Here is a 23,363-nt window from a genome sequence, read left to right as displayed (position 1 = left end):
CTAAAATAAAAAATAAAAAGATGAGACAGACAGCTGCTGGCTGGGCAGCCGTGCACAGGACAGCGTCCCCTGACTCCACTATCTTTAAGAGCCCTATCTAGCTCTTTCTTGAAAGTATCCAGAGAACCGGCCTCTGATGCAGAGAATTCCACAGACTCACAACGCCCTCTGAGGCAGAGAATTCCACAGACTCACAACTGTGTGAAAAAGTGTTTCCTCATCTCCGTTCTAAATGGCTTACCCCTTATTCTTAAACTGTGGCCCCTGGTTCTGGACTTACCCAACATCGGGAACATGTTTCCTGCCTCTAGCGTGTCCAAACCCTTAATAATCTTATATGTTTCAATAAGATACACTCTCATCCTTCTAAACTCCAGAGTAAACAAGCCAAGCTGCTCCATTCTCTCAGCATATGACAGTCCCGCCATCCCGGGAATTAACCCTGTAAACGTACACTGCACTCCCTCAATAGCAAGAATGTTCTTCCTCAAATTAGGAGACCAAAACTGCACACAATACTCCAGGTGTGGTCTCACTAGGGCCCTATACGACCGCAGAAGGACCTCTTTGCTCCTATACTCAACTCCTCTTGTTATAAAGGCCAACAAGCCATTCGCTTTCTTCACTGCCTGCTGTACCAGCACGCTTACTTTTATTGACTGATGAACAAGGACCCCCAGATCCCGTTGTACTTCCCCCTTTCCCAACTTGACACCATTTAGATAATAATCTGCTTTCCTGTTTTTGCTACCAAAATGGTTGAACTATTAGACAAGTAGTATTGGATGGATTACAGGCATGTCAATGTCAAAATAGTGGGAAAAGGTCTTACCTCATTTTCTATGGGGAGGTCAACTTCACCTGCACATTGCATCGAGCGAAAATACTCGCCAAATTTCTCATTAATTTGTTCAACAAGCAGTTTCAAGGGATTTAACCATCTTTCTTTTACCTACATAGGGGGGAAATGTTAACATAGAATCACATTGACAGCTTGTAAAAATGGTTAAAAATCCAAAATGACATGAATATAATTGCCAAAGAATTATTTGTTCCAACAACCTGTGAGATATTATGTTTATAATTGTCTAATTCACTCTTCTTTCCCTTTAGCTCCTCGGTCAAATTTTCTATTTCTTGTTTCCTCCGCTTGTATTCATCCACAACCTAAGAAAATAAATATTTTAAAGCTTATGAATTCAGCAGAGAGCAATGCATGTTATTGTCAAAACTTTATTTCACTCAGTGCATCTTGGTACTCTTCCCAGATCTATTAAGAGCTTTTTGACAAGTATTACTCATGGAGTTACTATGTAGCCTGACCGCCAAATATATTTAGTGATATTTATCCCCCATGTCATTATCAGTGTAATAATGACACATTCAATTGAATTACAAACTTCCCCACATTCGCAATTCAGTTTTTAATTCAATGGAATGAACCAGATAACATGTTTGTGTTTAATTAGTTACTGCTGTTAGTGAAGGCTTGCTACTTGTAAACTGACTACTGCATACCCTAATTAGTACCTGGCTCCACCACCTCCTCTGATAGCTCGCTCTATATACCCATCACCCCCTGAGACAACATGCGCACAGATCCCCTTTATATCTTTCTCCGTCATAAACCTATGCCCTCTAGTTTTAGACTCCCTTAATCTGGGGAAAAGACCGAAGGTCCCACGCTTTCCCTGTAGCCCTACAAACATTTCCTGGTATATATTTAATCTTTTTCAGAAATCCCTGATCAATTCTGTTACTAACAACTTTAGTGGCAGAGAGTTCCAGATCGCAACTGAGTAAAACATTTCCATATTTTTCTTATATTCTTTGCCAACAGCTTTACACTTGTGTCCTGATTTTGTTAAACCACATAACAATGGGAACACTTTTCTTTACCCTATCTAGGCCCATGATCTTGTACAGCTCTAGAAAATCCCCTTTCAACTTTCTTTGCTCCAAGTTCTGCTCTACATTGGAGACACCAGGTAATCTTCAAATGTGGCACAGGATCTTTTGTTCTCCTATCATTTTAATTTTTCACCTTCATAGAACCATATCTAATGGAAAATGGCAGAAAAACCGGATCATATTTATACTTAAAAACGTACTTGGGAGTGCTTTGAAACATTACAAGGTCATGCAGAGTGTGAAATCAATACAATTTATTTTTATTATTTTTGAATATTTTGATTTGAAACTGCAATGTCTATAACTTCACCACAAGTAGAAATGCGTAGTCGATACTCAAATACAGAAAAGTCCCAAAGTAGTACTTGGGAAGTAATCACATAGATTCCAACATGCATAACTCAATTCATTCATCCGTTAAAAACGCTAAATTTGAAATGTTAAACAAGATGTTCTTACTGAAAAATTCAATCCTGTAAAACATGATGCTCTTGACTTTTCCTCATTAAGACATGCATCTATTTCATCCAGTGAATTAGGAAGACTCTGAAATGCCTAGGCAAAGAAAGAGAAAGATTCAATCTTTAAAGTCCTAGAAAATTGAAGTACTTTATTCTGAGTTGTTAGCAATTGAAAACCAGAATGAAATAGGCAACGTTTCGGGCCGAAACCCTTCTTCAGAGTCTGAAGAAGGGGTTCAGCCCGAAACGTTGCCCATTTCCTTCGCTCCATAGATGCTGCTGCACCCGCTGAGTTTCTCCAGCTTTTTTGTGTACCGTCGATAGTTCCACAGAAACAGCCAATTGCCTACACAATCCAGCATTCTACGATTACTATCATCAAAGGAACTGTAACCATCTAATGTTTTCTTATTATCTAGAGAGCACAGTCTTGTCAAATATTCAACAACAAATGTGATTGTATATCAAATTGTTTCAAATTGTGCAACTGTGCACATAGTCAGCAAAAAAAGCTAGATTTCATAGCTGAACAATCACCACCTACAGGGGCGGATCTACTATGAAACTAATGAAGCTTAAGCTTCAGGGCCCCTAATCCCGGAGGAGCCCCAGAAGTGACTTTAGTCCAGATATTCTTCCGATTTGAATCTGATTTTTCACATCGATTAAACCCCTCGCCTCGACTAAACTTCACCTCACACTTCAACCCCGCCTCGACTAATCGCCGCCTCTCTCCTGCTCCGGTGAGGAGGGGCTGCGGCTGCCACGGGTGGGGGCGGGGCTCGACGTCAACGTCAGCGTGCGTTCGCCTCGCCCCTCCCACCGGCAGTAGTGGGAGAGAGGCGGCAATTAGTCGAGGCGCGGATTAGGTGTGAGTTGGGAGGTTTAGTTAAGTTGAGGTGGGGTTAAGGCGTGAGGTGAGGTAAGAGGTTTATTTCAGGGGCACGGTTTAGCGAGGTACAGTTTAGTCGTGGCGAGGTTTAGGTGTGAGAAGTTTGCGAGTGAGGTATCGTCGAGGTGAGGGGTTTAGTGAGTCGAGGGGATTAGCCGAGGTGTAGGTGAGGGGAAGTGAGCGTAGGTGAGGTGAGGAGAAGTGAGTGTCTGAGCTCAGGATGGGAGACCATGGTGCTGCTGAAGGAGATGAGACCACTGCCTTCTGTGCCAGAGAATTCCATAAATTCACAACTCTGGGTGAAAAAGTTTTTTCTCATCTCAGTGCTACACAAAGAGACATTTCAGGTAACATATTTTTTGTAAAGATTTTTTTAGCTGTATGAGGCCATTTATTGAAACATATAAGATTATTAAGGGTTTGGACATGCTAGAGGCAGGAAACATGTTTCCAATGCTGGGAAAGTCCAGAACCAGTGGCCAGAGTTTAAGAATAAGGGGTAGGCCATTTAGAACGGAGATGAGGAAATACTTTTTCACACAGAGTTGTGAAGACAATAGGTGCAGGAGTAGGCCATTCGGCCCTTCAAGCCAGCAGAGCCATTCAATGTGATCATGGCTGATCATCCCCAATCATTACCCCGTTCCTGCCTACTCCCCATATCCTCTGACTCCTCTATCTTCAAGAGTGGATTGGCAGCGGAGGCCAATTCTCTGGAGGCTTTCAAGAGAGAGATAGATAGAGCTCTTAAAGATAGCAGTCAATGGATATGGGAAGAAGGCAGGAAAGAGGTACTGATTGTGGATGATCAGCCATGAACACAGTGAATGGCAGACTCCTGCACCTATTGTCTGTTGTCTATTTCATGAAATATATATCTTTTGGGGGTTATTTTAATGCTTATGTGTTAGAAAAATTCTGTAGTTATGTAAACTACCAGAACGCCTGGGAATCACTTTCAATTTATTGAAAATGCAGGAGCTTCAGGCTCCTGAACCGCCACCGGGGCGCTGCCCCTGGACCCCGTCAGGGGCCAAGCCAGCCTGTCGTGGAAAAACCCCATTGAAGAAGATAAATGGTTACCCAGACCTCGTTGCTGGTTGCGAAGGGGCCCTATAACAGTTCAAGCTTCAGGGCCCCAAAAATATAAGTCCGCCACTGATCACCTATCAAACCCACAGCCAATACAGATGATAACCTCTCTTACAAATAGAAAATTCCATCAATAATATTTTATTAATTTAATAGCATAGGTACACAAGTTAACATTAATTTTCCCTTTCATTAAACTAATCCATGATTTCACCATTTAGACAATGTAAAAATGAACACCGAATGTGATTATGTTTCACATCTTTTGGTTGGTCTTATAAGTTTAGTTTTCACTTTGAAACCAGTGTACCTTTTGTTATCAGTTGAGAAGTAAAGAAAGCATTTACTATTTTTATAATTCAAATACTTAAAATTGTCTCCAGTCGCTCCCCGACGTACCTAAATATTACGCTCCGTGAACCCTTACATATGTCAGATTTTTCGCAAGTCAGAAACGGCTCTTCAGTTACCCCATTGACCATGTTACAGTTACCATGTAAAAAGTAATTGGGATGGGATTAATTTGAATAAATCTCAGGGCCTGACAGACAGTCACATGGTGAGCAATGCTTGTCTGAAATCAACAGGATCTATAGGAATGGACCGGTGTAAGCCTGTGCGCCATCTAGCAGACAGCAGGGGAATAACAGGAATGCTGAACTCAACCGATTCCTCACTTGTTTTGTTTTTTGTTGTCCAGCAGGTCCCACCATTGGCTAAATTGCAAGTCGCATTTCATAAGTGGTGGAAGGGGAAGGAGAGTTTGGAAATACATTTGAGTTCTTTCTTCTTCGGCGTTTGTAACTTTCAGTCTGCAGCGAGCACAGAATGGGAAGGAAACGGAGATTCAAAGGTGTATCTCTGCCCCCTTTTAGCTGTCGGACTGGGTAAGGCGTGCCCTTGTGCATTCCCTTCAAATTCTGCCCCAAGCACATTGGGAGAAGCACGCATATCGAAGGTGTTCTTTTAGTTTAGTGTAGAGATGCAGCTTGGAAACGTAAACAGGAAAGTAAACTTATTGCACCAGTACCGAATTGTTTATGTAAGTGTGATTTTACAGAAGTCACCTATGGTGCAAGCCGGGGTGTGTCTGTACTCTGGTAGTCATTTAAATCTGTCTAACCTCAGGTAACCCCATTCTTTTTTTTGCATCCTGAATCATCAATGATAATATATCATGTTCATCTGGAACCGTACACTTCATATTTGAATGTGCACTTCTTGAAGCCCCATTAATAAATACAAATATGTGCAGACATATAAAATTACTCCTTCAGGGCGATGACAGGCCAGGCCCAAGTTCTTCCAGGGTCTCAATCTCTGCACAATGGTATAATTCAGCAGCTCGCTTTTACTTACTGTCATCAGTTCTGGGGGGATATCTTTTTGATTTGGATCCAAGTCACAGATTTCTCTAGCTGCTTTCATACGCTCCTTACATGTATTCAAAAGTCTGTGTTTTTTGTCATCCAGACTTCTATATTGTTGCTATAATCCAAAATCAAAACAATGTCACGGACAATGGCATTATAACAATGTCAACTAGACTAATTTGACCAATTTATATACTATAAATTTTACATAAGAGAACAAGGTTACATAAATATAAATGGTAAGTGTCAAGCAAGACTTCAAACTAGAAAGGCACCACTTGCAACACATTAACGAGTTAATGCCATTTTGTATAAATTTGGATAACTCTATGGAGACTATTTAAATAAATTGAAGTGTGAAATAAAGATAGGAAAAATAATCAGTTTGATTAAAGTATCCATCGCAACTTGGGGTAAACAGAACAGTGCTGGCAAAAGCAATTCATTCATCAATCTCAATATACCGAGTCAGCATAAAGTGTGGTAACTATACCTCTTTGATTTTTTGCTCTGCATTAGATTCTTTAAATTCAGTTTCCACCTGATTCTTCTGATAAATTAACAAAGTGTTATCGAGAACAAAGAAAACTTTCTCCATGTTCAGTGTCATGCAGGTCTAGAAACAAAAGAGTGAAGGAGTGTAACAGTGCACGTCACTTCTTGGCCCCATCCCATAAACGTTCACCACCCTACTGCTCCTGTGAACAGCTATAACAAAAATGCCTATTTGCATTGCCAGTGTACTGAAAAATCTTCATAACATTGTAGACTGGAAATAAAGAAAGGGACTGATTCAGTAGTGGGTTTACTGTAATAGGATTCTGTTTAGGTTACTTGTCACATCTTTGCTTGATAAGTATGTTTTGTCGGCAACCGTAAATGATTCAATTATTATTTTATTTCCATAAGGAAGATTTCATTGAACCTTGTGAGAAATTATTTCAGTGAACTGCCCATCCATCCTGCCAGTTGGAAATAAAATGCTTGGAACAGCGTCAACATTAAAATGAAGCACAAAAATAATTCCACCCATATCACATAAAGGAAGAGAATTCGCTATCACCCAGTTTGTATGCTTGCAGGTATTTGTCCCAAGCATAGAGTATGCTCTCTACCACTTTGGATGCTAGTTAAAAGAATGTTCCATGTTACTAACTGTCTATATTCTTTAAAATAAAACTATGGCAATTTTGAAAAGAACACCTGGAAAAATGAAATCTTGATAAATGGTCAATCCCCAGGGTGCTTGCACTTTACAGATTTCATGGCAGCAATAGACAATAGATGTAGGAGTAGGTCATACGGCCCTTCAAGCCAGCACCACCATTCAATGCAATCATGGCTGATCATCCATAATCAGTACCCTGTTCCTGCCTTTTCACCATATCCCCTGACACCTAAAAGCCCTATCTAGCTCTTGAATGTTTCCAGAGAAACATAGAAAATAGGAGTAGGCCATTCGGCCATCCGAGCCTGCACCACCATTCAATATGATCATGGCTGATCATCCAACTCAGTATCCTGTACCTGCCTTCTCTCCATACCCCCTGATCCCTTTAGCCACAAGGGCACATCTAACTCCCTCTTAAATATAGCCAATGAACTGGCCTCAACTACCTTCTGTGGCAGCTGGTCTCCACTGCCCTCCGAGGCAGAGAATTCCACAGACTCTGAACTGTGTGAAAAAGTGTTACCTCATCTCCGTTCTAAATGGCTTACCCCTTATGCTTAAACTGTGGCCCCTTGTTCTGGACTCTCCCAACATCGGGAACATGTTTCCTGCCTCTAGCGTGTCCAAACCCTTAATAATCTTCTATGTTTCAATAAGATCCCCTCTCATCCTTCTAAATTCCAGAGTATACAAGCCCAGCCGCTCCATTCTATCAACATATGACAGTCCCGCCAACCAGGGAATTAACCCTGTGAACCTACGCTGCACTCCCTCAATAGCAATAATGTCCTTCCTCAAATTTGGAGCAAACTGCACACAATACTTCAGGTGTGGTCTTACTAGGGCCCTGTACAACTGCAGAAGGACCTCTTTGCTCCTATACTCAACTCCTCTTGTTATGAAGGCCAACATGCCATTTGCTTTCTTCGCTGCCTACTGTACCTGCATGCTTACTTTCATTGACTGATGAACAAGGACCCCCAGATCCCATTATACTTCCCCTTTTCCCAACTTGACACCATTTAAATAGTAATCTTCCTTCCTTTTTCTACCAAAGTGGATAACCTCACATTTATCCACATTAAACTGCATCTGCCCACTCACCCAACCTGTCCAAGTCACCCTGCATTCTCATAGCATCCTACTCACAGTTCACACTGCCACCCAGTTTTGTGCCATCTGCAAATTTGCTAATGTTACTTGTAATCCCTTCATCTAAATCATTAATATGTATTGTAAATAGCTGCGGTCCCAGCACCGAGCCTCGCGGTACACAACTAGTCACTGCCTGCCATTCTGAAAGGGACCCGTTAATCGCTACTCTTTGTTTCCTGTCTGCCAACCAATTTTCTATCCATGTCAGCACTGTACCCCTAATACCTTGTGCCCTAATTTTGCCCACTAATCTCCTATGTGCGACCTTATCAAATGCTTTCAGAAAGTCCAGGTACATCCACTGGCTCTTCGTTGTCCATTTTCCTAGTTACATCCTCAAAAAATTCCAGAAGATTAGTCAAGCATGATTTCCCCTTCGCTCCATGCTGTTATGCTATCCAAATGTGCCGCTATTTCATATTTTATGATTGACTCCAGCATCTTCCCCAACACCAATGTCAGGCTAACTGGTCTATAATTTCCTGTTTTCTCTCTCCTGCCTTTCTTAAAAAGTGGGATAACATTAGCTACCCCCCCAATCCACAGGAACTGATCCTGAATCTATAGAACATTGGAAAATTATCACCAATGCGTCCATAACTTCAAGAGCCACTTCCTTAAGTACCCTGGGATGCAGACCAACAGGCCCTGGGGATTTATCAGCCTTCAGTCCCATCAGTCTATCCAACACCATTTCCTGCCTAATGTGGATTTCCTTCAGTTCCTCCATCCCCCAGATCCTCTGGCTAGTACATCAGGAAGATTGTTTCTGTCCTCTTTAGTGAAGACAGATCTTAAGTACCACTTCAACTCATCTGTCATTTCCTTGTTCCCCATAATAAATTCACCTTTTTCAGTCTTCAAGGGTCCAACTTTGGTTTAAACTATTTTTTTCCTCTTCACATTCCTAAAGAAGCTTTTACTATCCTCCTTTATATTCTTGACTAGATTACCTTCATACCTCATCTTTTCTCCCCGTATTGCCTTTTTAGTTATCTTCTGCTGCTCTTTAAACGTTACCGAATCCTCTGGCTTCCCGCTCATCTTTGCTATGTTATACTTCTCTTTTATTTTTATACTGTCCCTGACTTCCCTTGTCAGACACGGTAGCCCTTTACTCCCCTTGGAATCTTTCTTCCTCTTTGGAATGAACTGATCCTGCACCTTCTGTATTATTCCCAGAAATACCTGCCATTGTTGTTCCACTGTCATCCAGTCAACTTTGGCCAGCTCCTCCCTCATGGCTCCATAGTCCCCTTTATTCAACTGTATTACTAACACCGATTTATCCTTCCCCCTCCCAAATTGTAGATTAAAACGTATCATATTATGGTCACTACCTCCTAATGGCTTCTTAACCACATTCCCTTATCAAATCAGGTTCATTACACAACGCTAAATCCAGAATTGCCTTCTCCCTGGTCGGCTCCAGTAAAGCTGCTCTAAGAATCCATCATGGAGGCACTCCACAAATTCCCTTTCTTGGGGTCCAGTGCCAACCTGATTTTCCCAGTCTACCTGCATGTTGAAATCTCCCATAACAAACGTAGCATTACCTTTACGACATGCCAATTTTAACTCTTGATTCAAATTGCACCCTATATCCAGGCTACTGTTTGGGGGCCTGTAGATGTCCCAATAAGGTATTTTTACCCTTACAATATCTTTGTTCTATCCATACTGACTCCACATCTCCTGTTTCAATGTCACGCCTTGCAAGGGACTGAATTTCCTTCCTCACCAACAGAGCTACCCCACTCCCTCTGCCCACCAGTCTGTCTTTTCGATAGGATGTATACCCTTGAATATTCAGTTCCCAGCCCTGGTCCTCTTGCAGCCTTGTCTCTGTAATTCCTACAACATCATACTTGCCAATTTCCAACTGAGCCTCAAGCTCATCCACTTTATTTCTTATACTTCGTGCATTCATATACAACACTGACTTTGGTATTCACCTCTCCTCTCACTCCCCTCTCACTAATACAAGCATAGAGGTACAGCAGTCTTTTTGCATAAAACAGATCATGTGTCTTTTGCACTTCATAGCCTCAGTGGTGTTAACATTTAGTTTTGAAACGAGCTAAGAAAGCAATTTAAAACATTTTACACACAAATCAACTTTTAATTGCAAAGTATGGTTAACAATTAACACATTGAAATACAAGGCCAAGACTTGAAAATATCAATTTTCTATAAATAAAATATACATATAATTGAAAATATATATAAAATAATTTAAATCTACATTGTAGAATTCGTACAGACTTAATCCAAAGGTATATTAAAGTCAATAGCCTTTTTTGTTGTTGAAGAAATCAATAAAATATTCCTAGGTATGGGTGGCTCTTTAGCATCTTAATTTATTATATTATTTTCATAAAATGCATTGATTTGTGTCACTGCTGGTTACACATTAATGATTTCTTAACAAAAAAAATTACACAAATATGTCCATACACTTTTTAGCATATTTTGTCAGAGATTTGAGAAATGGAAAGAACTTATTACAAACAAGTATTGTTCCATAAATTCCTTTGTGTCTGTCCTACCTTGATGAGCTGCGTTAATTCCGAAACAAGTTTGGCTTTCTGGGTATAAATTGCCTTCATCTTCGCATTAGCTTTTTGTTCTTCCTCTTGAAGATTGATGGTGTCCATCTCCATCTGCTTGAGACTGAGAATAAATTGGCAAATGTGAGCGTTGAACTAGCAATTCTCTGTTAACACAATAATACTGTGCCAAAATTGTCAACGCTTCAGGTAAGAGCCTGCTGCCACTGTTACTTTGTATTTACTGTACATTTATGCTATACAGAGATCAGATTTACATCGGGACACTACGTCCTAGGGTTAACCTCCTTTGGTTCTAAAATCAATAAAGTTATCGACAAAAAGGCTGTCCAACCCAATTATCACAAAGACATTTAAGCTTCAAATGCTTTTGTGACATCCATTATCTGAAGCTTCTTCCTCACAGATCAATGGCTGATTTCATTTTGTTTGCATTAATATTCCATTATTAAAATAATACAAGGAAGTAACAGATACAGTGCTCTCCATAATATTTGGGACAAAGACCCATCATTTATTTATTTGCCTCTACTCCACAATTTGTGATTTGTAATAGAAAAAAATCACATGTGGTTATAGTGCACATTATCAGATTTTAATGGACGCCATTTTTTAACATTTTGGTTTGTAATGTAGTAATGTAAAATAGTTGTAATGTAGAAATTACAGCAGTGTTTATACATAGCCCCTCCATTTCAGGGCACCATAATGTTTGGGACACAGCAATGTCATGTAAATGAAAGTAGTCATGTTTAGTATTTTGTTGCATATCCTTTGCATGCAATGACTGCTTGAAGTCTGCGATTCATGGACATCACCAGTTGATGGGTGTCTTCTCTGGTGATGGTCTGCCAGGCCTGTATTGCAGCCATCTTTAGCTTATGCTTATTTTGGGGACTAGTACCCTTCAGTTTTCTCTTCAGCATATAAAAGGCATGTTCAATTTTGTTCAGATTGGGTGATTGACTGGGCCACTCAAGAATTGACCAGTTTTGAAACTTCTTTGTTGCTTTAGCAGTATGTTTAGGATCATTGTCTTGCTGTAGAATGAACTGCCGACGAATGAGTTTTGAGGAATTTGTTTGAACTTGAGCAGATAGGGTGTGTCTATACACTTCACAATTCATTATGCTACTACCATCAGCAGTTGTACCATCAATGAAGATGAGTGAGTCAGTACCTTCAGCAGCCGTACATGCCCAGGCCATAACACCCCCATCACCTTGTTTCACAGATGAGGTGGTATGTATTGGATCTTGGGCAGTTCCTTCTCTCCTCCATACTTTGCTATTGCCATTACTCTGATATAAGTTAATCTTCGTCTCATTTGTCCACGAGACCTTTTACCAGAACTGTGGTTGCTCTTTTAAGTACTTCTTGGCAAACTATAACCCAGCCATCCTATTTTTGCGGCTAACCAGTGGTTTGCATCTTGCAGTGTGGCCTCTGTATTTCTGTTCATGAAGTCTTCTGCAGACAGTGGTCATTGATAAATCCACACCTGACTCTTGAAGAGTGTTTCTGATCTGACGGACAGGTGTTTGGGCGTTTTTCTTTATTATAGAGAGAATTCTTCTGTCATCAGCTGTGGAGGTCTTCCTTGGCCTACCAGTTCCTTTGCGATTAGTAAGCTCATCAGTGCTCTCTTTCTTCCAAATGATGTTCCAAACAGTTGATTTTGGTAAGCCTAACGTTTGGCCGATGTCTCTAAGTTTTATTAGAAGCATAGAAAATAGGTGCAGGGGTAGGCCATTCGCCCCTTCGAGTCTGCACCGCCATTCAATATGATCATGGCTGATCATCCAACTCAGTATCCTGTACCTGCCTTCTCTCCATACTCCCTGATCCATTTAGCTACAAGGGCCACATCTAACTCCCTCTTAAATATAGCCAATGAACTGGCCTCAACTACATTCTGTGGCAGAGAATTCCAGAGATTCACCACTCTCTGTGTAAAAAATGATTTTCTCATCTCAGTCCTAAAAGATTTCCCCTTTATCCTTAAACTGTGACCCCTTGTTTTGGACTTCCCCAACATAGGGAACAATCTTCCTGCATCTAGCCTGTCCAACCCCTTAAGAATTTTGTAAGTTTCTATAAGATCCCCCCTCAATCTTCTAAATTCTAGCGAGTACAAGCCGAGTCTATCCAGTCATTCTTCATATGAAAGTCCTGACATTCCAGGAATCAGTCTGGTGAACCTTCTCTGTACTCCCTCTATGGCAAGAATGTCTTTCCTCAAATTAGGAGACCAAAACTGTACGTAATACTCCAGGTACAACTGCAGTAGAACCTCCCTGCTCCTATACTCAAATCCTTTTGCTATGAATGCTAACATACCTTTCGCTTTCTTCACTGCCTGCTGCAGCTGCATGCCTACTTTTAATGTGTTCAAGAAGGAACTGCAGATGCTGGAAAATCGAAGGAACACAAAAATGCTGGAGAAACTCAGCGGGTGCAGCAGCGTCTATGGAGCGAAGGAAATAGGTGACGTTTCGGGCCGAAACCCTTCTTCAGACTGATAGGGGATGGGGGGTGGGGGAGAAGGAATGAAAAGGGGGGGGGGGGATGGGAGGAGACAGCTCGAGGGTTAAGGAAGGGGAGGAGACAGCAAGGGGTACCAAAATTGGGAGAATTCAATGTCCATGCCCGCCGGCCGCAGGCTACCCAGGCGGAATATGAGGTGCTGTTCCTCCAATTTCCGGTGTTGCTCACTCTGGCAATGGAGGAGACCCAGGACAGAGAGGTCGGATTGGGAATGGGAGGGAGAGTTGAAGTGCTGAGCCACCGGGAGTTCAGGTAGGTTCTTGCGAACTGAGCGGAGGTGTTCGGCGAAACGATCGCCCAACCTCCGCTTGGTCTCACCGATGTAAATCAGCTGGCATCTAGAGCAGCGGAAGCAGTAGATGAGGTTGGAGGAGATACAGGTGAACCTTTGTCTCACCTGGAACGACTGCTTGGGTCCTTGAATGGAGTTGAGGAGGGAGGTATAGGGACAGGTGTTGCATTTCTTGCGGTTGCAACGGAAAGTGCCCAGGGTGGGGGTGGTACGGGAGGGAAGGGAAGAATTGACAAGGGAGTTGCGGAGGGAGCGGTCTTTGCGGAAGGCAGACATGGGGGGAGATGGGAAGATGTGGCGAGTGGTGGGGTCACGCCTACTTTTAATGACTGGTGTGCCATGACACCCAGGTCTCGTTGCATCTCCCCTTTTCCTAATCGGCCACCATTCAGATAATAGTCTACTTTCCTGTTTTTGCCACCAAAGTGGATAACCTCACATTTATCCACATTATACTGCATCTGCCATGCATTTGCCCACTCACCCAGCCTATCCAAGTCACCTTGCAGCCTCCTAGCATCCTCCTCACAGCTAACACTGCCCCCCAGCTTCGTGTCATCCACAAACTTGGAGATGTTGCATTCAATTCCCTCGTCCAAATCATTAATATATATTGTAAATAGCTGGGGTCCCAGCACTGAGCCTTGCGGTACCCCACTAGTCACTGCCTGCCATTGTGAAAAGGACCCGTTTACTCCTACTCTTTGCTTCCTGTCTGCCAGCCAGTTCTCTATCCACATCAATACTGAACCCCCAATACCGTGTGCTTTAAGTTTGTATACTAATCTCTTATGTGGGACCTTGTCGAAAGCCTTCTGAAAGTCCAGATATAACACATCCACTGGTTCTCCCTTATCCACTCTACTAGTTACATCCTCGAAAAATTCTATAAGATTCGTCAGAAATGATTTACCTTTCATAAATCCATGCTGACTTTGTCCAATGATTTCACCACTTTCCAAATGTGCTGCTATCCCATCTTTAATAACTGATTCTAGCAGTTTCCCCACTACCGATGTTAGACTAACTGGTCTGTAATTCCGTTTTCTCTCTCCCTCCATTTTTAAAAAGTGGGGTTACATTAGCTACCCTCCAATCCTCAGGAACTACTCCGGAATCTAAAGAATTTTGAAAAATTATCACTAATGCATCCATTATTTCTGGGGCTACTTCCTTAAGTACTCTGGGATGCAGCCTTTCTGGCCCTGGGGTTTATCGGCCTTTAATCCATTCAATTTACCTAACACCACTTCCCAGCTAACCTGGATTTCACTCAGTTCCTCCGTCTCATTTGACCCCCGGTCCCCTGCTATTTCCGGCAGATTATTTGTCTTCCTTAGTGAAGACAGAACCAAAGTAGTTATTCAATTGATCTGCCATGTCCTTGTTCCCCACGATCAATTCACCTGTTTCTGACTGCAAGGGACCTACATTTGTTTTAACTAATCTTTTTCTCTTCACATATCTATAAAAACATTTGCAGTCAGTTTTTATGCTCCCTGCCAGTTTTCTTTCAGAGTCTATTTTCCCTTTCCTAATTAAGCCCTTTGTCCTCCTCTGCTGGACTCTGAATTTCTCCCAGTCCTCTGGTAGGCTGCTTTTTCTGGCTAATTTGTATGCTTCATCTTTTGTTTTGATACTATCCCTGATTTCCCTTGTTATCCACGGATGCACTACCTTCCCTGATTTATTCTTTTGCCAAACTGGGATGAACAATTGTTGTAGTTCATCCATGCAGTCTTTAAATGCCTTCCATTATTGCATATCCACCATCAACCCTTTAAGAGTCAATTGCCAGTCTATCTTGGCCAATTCACGTCTCATACCCTCAAAGTTACCTTTCTTTAAGTTCAGGACCCTTGTTTCTGAATTAATAATGTCACTCTCCATCCTAATGAAGAACTCTACCATATTATGGTCACTCTTGCCCAAGGGGCCACGCACAACAAGACTGTTAACTAACCCTTCCTCATTACTCAATACCCAGTCTAGAATAGCCTGCTCTCTCGTTGGTTCCTCTACATGTTGGTTTAGAAAACTATCCCGCATACATTCCAAGAAATGCTCTTCCTCAGCACCCTGCCAATTTGATTCACCCAATCTATATGTTGATTGAAGTCACCCATTATAATTGTTTTATCTTTGTTGCACGCATTTCTAATTTCCTGTTTGATGTTATCCCCAACTCCACTACTACTGTTAGGTGGCCTGTACACAACACCCACTAGCGTTTTCTGCCCCTTAGTGTTTCGCAGCTCCACCCATATCGATTCCACGTCCTCCAAGCTAATGTCCTTCCTTTCTATTGCGTTAATCTCTTCTCTAACCAGCAACGCTACCCCACCTCCTTTTCCTTTCTGTCTATCCCTCCTGAATATTGAATATTCCTGGATGTTCAGTTCCCAGCCTTGGTCACCCTGGAGCCATGTCTCCGTGATCCCAACTATATCATAGTCATTAATAGCTATCTGCACATTCAACTCATCCACCTTATTACGAATGCTCCTTGCATTGAGACACAAAGCATTCAGGCTTGTTTTTACAACACTCTTACCCCTTATACAATTATGTTGAAAAGTGGCCCTTTTTGATTTTTGCCCTGGATTTGTCTGCCTGCCACTTTTACTTTTCACCTTGCTGCTTCTACTCTCATTTTACACCCCTCTGTCTCACCGCTCACACATTTAAGAAACCCTTTCCCTTTTACTCCATCCTCGACTATCCCATTTGACACCCCACCCCCCTTATTCAGTTTAAAACCACCCGTGTAGCAGTGGCAAACCTGCCTGCCAGAATGCTGGTCCCCCACCTGTTAAGATGCAATCCGTCACTTTTGTACAGCTCCCCCTTACTCCAAAACAGATCCCAGTGATCTAAGAATCTAAATCCCTGATCTAAATCACCAGTTCCTCAGCCACACATTCAGGTCCCGTATCTCCCTGTTCCTGCTCTCGCCAGCACGAGGAACTGGAAACAAACCGGAGATAACAACCCTGGAGTTCCTCCTTTTCAGCATTTTTCTGAGCTCTCTAAAGCACTACCACTTCCAGCTGTTCACCTTCGCCCTTGAGGATTTTCTGCACTCTGTCCGTGACATCCTAGATCCTGGCACCAGGAAGGCAGCACACCATCCTCGAATCCCGTCTGTTGCCGCAGAAACCCCTGTCCGTACCTCTCACAATGGAGTCTCCCACTACAATGGCGTTGCCTGACGTTGGCCTATTTGGTTTTGGCTCAACAGCCCTTTTTGATTCTTGTTTCTCAGGCTCATAATGGCTTCTTTGACTTTCATTGGAACAACTTTGGTCCTCATATTGATAAACAGCAATAAAAGTTTCCAAAGGTGATGGAAAGAATGTAGGAAAGACTAGGTGCTGAGAGCTCTCTTATACCTGCATTAAGAAGACAATTAAACACACCTGAGCAATTACAAACGCCTGTGAAGCCATGTGTCCGAAACATTATGGTGCCCTGAAATGGGGGGGGGGGACTATGAATAAATACAGCTGTAATTTCTACATGGTGAAACCAAAATGTATAAAAATACCCTTTACTAAAATCTGACAATGTGCACTTTAACCACATGTGATTTTTTTTCTATTACAAATCTCAAATTGTGGAGTAGAGGCAAATAAATAAATGATGGGTCTTTGTTCCAAACATTATGGAGGGCACTGTATAATACAAAATCTAGTAAGTGCTCAAAGTTCTGCTGCTTGTTTTGCATAATTAAAGACAATGCAGATTCTATCAATATCTTGCATTAATTCAGGTTTTGTATAATTGTTGCATACTTCAAGGTCCACAAATAACCCTTCCATACCAGAATGATAAAAGTGCAAAACTGGAATCGCAGAGGCCACTTCAAAAGTAAAATGTGATATTATGCACTGAAAATATACACTCGCAATGTGTTATATTCCCTTGATAAATCATATATTCATGTCATAGGAGCAGAATTAGGCTATTCGGCCCATCGAGTATACTCAGCCCCTCAATCGTGGCTGATCTATCTTTCCCTCTCAATCCCATTCTCCTGCCTTCTCCCCGTAAACTTTGACACCCTGACTAATCATTAATCATCATTCCATAAATAATTTGTTCTTAAATAACCATTCAAAAACCCCGCTAAAACCAACATTTTGTTGGACAGTGAATTTGTTAAAGAGCAGTGCTTTACAGGTTGTCTTCTATATAACAAACACTTTGAGGATTTCCATTGTAAAGGTGGTAAAGAAAGTACGGAAAACAAGCTGAGTAGCACAGTAAGGGGGAAGTACCTGTCGTTCTTTGTGCTGATTTTTTGTTCTAATTGCCTTCTTTTGCTCTTCATCTCCAAAAGTTCTTTTTTCTTTGTCCTTAGTTCATTATCTTTCCGCTCCAGATGCCTGTACGTCTCAGAAATTTCAGCAATGCGTGATTCCACTGCATTTAGCTTTGCAGTTATCCCCTGCAAACAAAGCATGCAAATGGCATGACATTATGCAACTATCTTTTGCTCTGTCTGTTTTCTTACTGCAGTTTGCTTTTACATTGAAATGAAAAGGTAACTAACAACATTGTAAGAAAAAGTAATGCCACATGATTACAGGCCAGCTCCTTATAGTTCCCAACGGGTTCTAGGGCTTAACCACTCGGAAGAAAACCATGCTACATTTTCCAGAAGAAAAATATTACAAACAAAAAAACGCAGTTTAGACAAGATAGGCAAAATCCAATTGCACGTTTAGGGGAAAACAGCATTCCAGAACATTGTAATGGCATAGCATTTACTAACACTCCAAAGCTAGACAACTGGAATGATAGATATCTGTGATCCTCAAAAATAACACATCCTGGAAAATATTTTAATTATTTTATGCCTTCAACATTCAAACGAAAAGGGAGGAGGGGGGGAGAAGAGGAGGAGGGGGGAGAGGAGGAGGAGGGGGGAGAGGAGGAGGAGGGGGGAGAGGAGGAGGGAGGGAGAGGAGGAGGGAGGGAGAGGAGGAGGGGGGAGAGGAGGAGGGGGGAGAGGAGGGGGGGGGGGGAGGAGGAGGGGAGCGGGGCGAGCGAGCGGGCTGCGAAAAGCGAATGGACTGCGAAAAGCGAGCGGACTGCGAAAAGCGAGCGGGCGACGTCACTCGCAGCGCCTGAACACAACGTGCAGCCATTGTGACGTCATTACGTCATCAGCCAAAACCAGCCGAATGTCTAAGTTATTTGAAATATTTTAACATTTTGATTAATAACTGGAGAAATAATGCATTATTTTTTCAGATAAGCGATTTTTGACTTAACGGGATAAATCTCTACATGAATATGTAAATTTTTTACCATTAGACCAAGTGGGGTCTCGTCCCCTCAACGAGCGGTTGTGGGAGGGGGGGCGGCATGCGGCGTCACACACATACTAACCACCCCTCACACACAAACTAACCACCCCCCTTGATACTATATTAATATTATTAATTAGCTCCTTTTACCCCATCCACGCCCTATCCACTCATGCACAGCCCCCAACTCACAGGGGCAGAGAGACGGGCAGAGAGATAGAGAGGGGGGCAGAGAGACAGAGAGAGGGGCAGAGAGAGAGAGGTGACTTCACCTATGCTGTAATGTTAATAAAGTCTTTGGACCTTAAACACGGTGTGAGACTTTGGTTATTCCAACAGCAGAATCACAACATGGTATCAGAGTGTACGGACTCATTCCTTGCTTAATTATATTGCTTTTATTTCAGTTTGTTGTTTTCTTCAGTGATATTGCAATGGCTTCTGCTCTCAGAAAACCGGAGACCCTGGTATTTGATGAGGATCTTGCAGAACAGTGGCGAGTATTTGAAGAGAATTTCTCAATTTACATTGAAGCAACTCACCCTAAATGCTGCTCCCAGTGTTCCGGGCGTCAATTCTGCTTAATCTGGCAGGCACAGAAGCTCCTTGCCCTGCCAGAAGATTTCACTATGAACCGGCTAGATTTGACCCGGCTGGTGTCCAGATTGCTCCTGCTGAATCTATCAGAAAGCCTGACTGCTTACTGCGCAAATTCCGACAGTTTATGTGAGTCATGAACAAACTTAGTCATGGAGCAGCATTTGTTCTTTTCCCGAAGCCAGAGACAGGGAGAACATGTGGAGATGTATGTCAGTGCATTGAAGCACATTGCCAATAGATGCGATTTCAGGGATATATGTGATAGCCTTGTCCGTGACCGTCGGTCACGGAATCCGCAATGATAAATTACGTGACAGGTTATTGCGGGATGCTGACTCTAGACTGTTGAAAACCGCTGTCGTATTGCTGAAATGGCTGACGCTCACACAAAAGTCTTGGGACATTGCTGATCATGAGATTAATGTTACCGGTATGTCATCAAATCTCTCCCAGTTTTCCTCAAGTGCCTGATACCTCTATCAAGTTGAGACTAATTGAAAATTGCTTTAACTGTGGCGGTTCACATGCTGCTGTTCGTGACCGTTGACCTGCATATGGAATATTATGTCGATTTTGCGACAAAATAAATCTTTTCTTTAAATGCTGTCGTTCACGTAGCAACAGAGTTCAAAACAAGACAATCTGTTAAATCGCTTGGCTGTGAGAACTTGCTCTCAGAATACTCTCAACCAGCTCCCACGGATTTGCAGGCTGCTGGCGAAAGTTTTGACGTCGATGTACATTCCTTGTCTGATTTAATGCATAAACAACTGGACCCCCAGGTCGCTTTGCTCCTTAATGGCAAGAATTTCTATCTGAAAGTTGATTCCGGGGCCAGGTGCAATGTCATGTGCCTAGCTGTGTTTAAAAAGTTACAAAAAACAGAGTCTGTTATTCCAACGGCTGTCTCCCTTGTCCATTTGCAGGAGGACCAGTGCACCCTATCGGTCAAGTTGAGTTACGCTGCTGTCTTAACTCGCATGTCTACAACCTGAGTTTCTATGTGGTTCGTGAAAATGTGCCGTCTCTACTGGGTGTCAACGCATGTCAAGACATGTGTCTTATCTCTTTCGTCCCATCTGTTTGTCATCTGACTACAGACTGTGACTTTAGACATCAAAGCCGGACACAATACAAGATTTTATTTGACGATAAGCTGGGCAGGTTGCCTGTCAGATACACGATCACCATTGACCCAGAGGCAATTCCAGTTATTTTTCCAGCTCATAAGATTCCCCATGCTATGTGGGACCACGTTCAAAGTGAACTTAACAGAATGGTGTCTCTAGGTGTAAATGCTCCCGTCGCTGACCCCTCGGATTGGGTCTCCACCATGGTCATGGCTACGAAGAAGAGTAAAGACAAGATACGAATTTGCATCAACCCCAAGGACTTAAACACAGCAATCAAACGACCTTGCTATCCCATGTGCACTGTGGACGAGATCACAGCGCAGATGGCTGAGGCAATTTATTCACAGTGCTAGATGCCAAGAATTCATTCTGGCAGATTTCGCTGGAACACAACTCCTCCAAGTTAACCACTTTCAGCACTCCGTTCGGACGTTACAGATTTCTTCGCATGCCTTTTGGAATAAGCTCTGCTAGCGAACTATTTCAACAAGCTATGGAGCAGTTGTTTGCAGGCTACCCATGCTCCATCGTAGTGGATGACATCCTCGTAACGGGACGAACTGTCGAAGAACACGATTCTAATCTGACAAAGGTCCTGGATCGTGCCACGGCCATCAACCTCAAGCTCAACCCCCAATAATGCAAATTCAGGGTAAATAAGGTGAAATACCTAGGCCATGTGTTTACTAAAGACGGCCTAAAAACTGATCCGACGAAAATCAGTGCTATCAACGAGCTCCCAGCGCCCACAGACGTTCTAAGTTTGCGGAGATTCCTTGGCATGGATAATTACTTGAGTAAATTAAATCCGGGTTTTAATGAAATATCAGCCCCATTGCGCCAGCTTACACACAAAGACACTGCTTGGACCTGGCACGAGCAACAGCAGAGGGCGTTCGACATTCTTAAGCAGCAGATGTCTTGTGCTCCTACTCTCGCTTACTTTGATCCTAAACGACCGGTCACACTGACTTGTGACGCTTCACAACACGGACTAGGCGCAGCATGTCCTCAAAATGATGGCAACGGCAATAAGCCTGTTGCCTATGCCTCGCGCACTATGACTGACTCAAAACAACAGTATGCCCAAATTGAGAAAGAGCTGTTGACGGTTGTTTTCGCCTGCAAGAAATTTAACGACTTTATCTTTGGACACACGGTCACGATTGAAACTGACCACCAACCTCTGAGGAGAAAGAAGAGGGAGGGCGCAGAGGGAGTGCTGGGGGTGAGGGAGAATGGAGGAGGATAGGGGTAGGAAGAGGAATGATGAGGTAATGGAGGAGGAGAGGGGGAGGAGAGGAGGGGAGGGAGGTCGTGAGGCGAGGAAGCAGAGGAGGGTTGGTGGAGGTTGGGGAGAGGGAGGATAATGGTGGAGGTGAATAGGGGACTGGAGAGGCAGAGTGAGCTGCATTCACATTGATCTTATATTTTTACAAGTTAGTGCCACATCAATGCAGATGGGGGCTGTGGATGAGTGGTGGAATATTGCGTTGGGGGACCAGGCCTCCCGTGTGACAGGGACTCAACGGGTCCCACTTGGTCTAGTGTGTGTGTGTGTGTGTGTGTGTGTGTGTGTGTGTGTGTGTGTGTGTGTGTGTATACACATACACACGCACACATAATTATATATTATTATTATTATTATATTACTAACTCTCATCTTGTTTGTTTATATGCGTGTGTGCAAGTGCGTGATATCCCAAAACCCCGCCAAACGGTGCACGATAGCACTACAATTTTTGGCCCACCTTACTCACCATTGTCCTGGGATGTAAATGAAACAAGTTTCATTCGGAATGATGTTATATTTTCCAAGTTATTGACATTTTAAACTTTACAAAAATCACTTTTCAAACCACTTTTCCGCAAGCCCTGCCCGTCAGCCGAGTTCGACGTCACAATGGGATCCCGTTCAACGTCACAATGACGTCAAATGGTATCCCGAATCTCATTTACATTAAAAAATCGTGATATAAAAAAAAAAAGAACTCCGCTTTAATCAAATTCTTCCGTTTTCATCTACAGCAAACATTGTGTCCAGGTTATTTTAAAGAAAAATCGCGATTTTCATTGAGAATTTCATTTGATGTGACGGAGTGACTGAGGGAGGGAGTGACTGAAGGTAGCGGAAAGGATTGGGAGGGAGATGCGAGGGAGGGAGTGGGGGAGGGGAAAGAAGAGGTAGCGTGAAGAGGAAGGGGAGGGAGTGCTGGATGAGGGGGAATGGAGGAGGATAGGGGTAGGAAGAGGGATGTCGAGGCATAGTTGATGGAGGGTTGCCGTGACTCGCGTCACAACGGGAACCCCTCAGCCGCGCCTGTGCAGTTGCGGACTATGGGTCATTGGTGGAATATTGCCATGGGGGACGGCCCCAACGGGTCCGCACCTGGTCTAGTAATTGTTTAAAAGCTTACTTTTGCTTGATCATCCAATCGTCTTCTTTCCTCCACATCCACTTGAACGAGGAGGAATTGTGCATTTCTCAATGCTGTGTTACTTGAAACGGTCTTATTGGAATATGCAGATTTTTTAACACTGTATCGCTCATCTCCTGTGTAGATCTGACGCAGTTGAGTTTCTTTTATCACCTGTAAAAGTGCCAATATTGGTAAGTGTAATAATGTAATAAATATTGTTTACACTCCAGTACAATCTATCCAAACACTCCCTAGTCTATATATTTTTATTAATTCAGCAATACAAAAGGTAAATTCTCAAAAGTAAAATCATGTCTCTTGACCCACAAGCTCAACATTTAAACAAAAAAAAACATAAGCAGAATTTCTGTAGATTAAGAGAATTCAACCAACCCAAACTTACATTTGAACAATAATATCTAGCCTGACAG

The 23,363-nt window shown here is 42.6% G+C and overlaps 1 protein-coding gene across 1 annotated transcript in view; it reads right to left on the bottom strand.

Moving 5' to 3' along the window:
• smc5 (structural maintenance of chromosomes 5) overlaps positions 1 to 23,363 on the bottom strand; it is a 75,078-nt gene that overhangs the window by 6,511 nt on the left and 45,204 nt on the right. Inside the window, exons 14-21 of the mRNA XM_033018119.1 lie at positions 22,930 to 23,103; positions 17,745 to 17,914; positions 10,605 to 10,728; positions 6,223 to 6,345; positions 5,716 to 5,844; positions 2,371 to 2,466; positions 1,063 to 1,167; positions 833 to 952 (exon numbers count right to left, since the gene is read on the bottom strand). Coding sequence (XP_032874010.1) covers positions 833 to 952; positions 1,063 to 1,167; positions 2,371 to 2,466; positions 5,716 to 5,844; positions 6,223 to 6,345; positions 10,605 to 10,728; positions 17,745 to 17,914; positions 22,930 to 23,103 — 1,041 coding nt within the window. The remainder of the gene's footprint in view (positions 1 to 832; positions 953 to 1,062; positions 1,168 to 2,370; positions 2,467 to 5,715; positions 5,845 to 6,222; positions 6,346 to 10,604; positions 10,729 to 17,744; positions 17,915 to 22,929; positions 23,104 to 23,363) is intronic.

This window comes from Amblyraja radiata, chromosome 3 (assembly GCF_010909765.2).
Source record: "Amblyraja radiata isolate CabotCenter1 chromosome 3, sAmbRad1.1.pri, whole genome shotgun sequence".
Lineage (NCBI taxonomy): Eukaryota > Metazoa > Chordata > Chondrichthyes > Rajiformes > Rajidae > Amblyraja > Amblyraja radiata.
The sequence above is the reverse complement of the archived record's forward strand: the minus strand, read 5'-3'. Positions and strand labels throughout refer to the sequence as shown.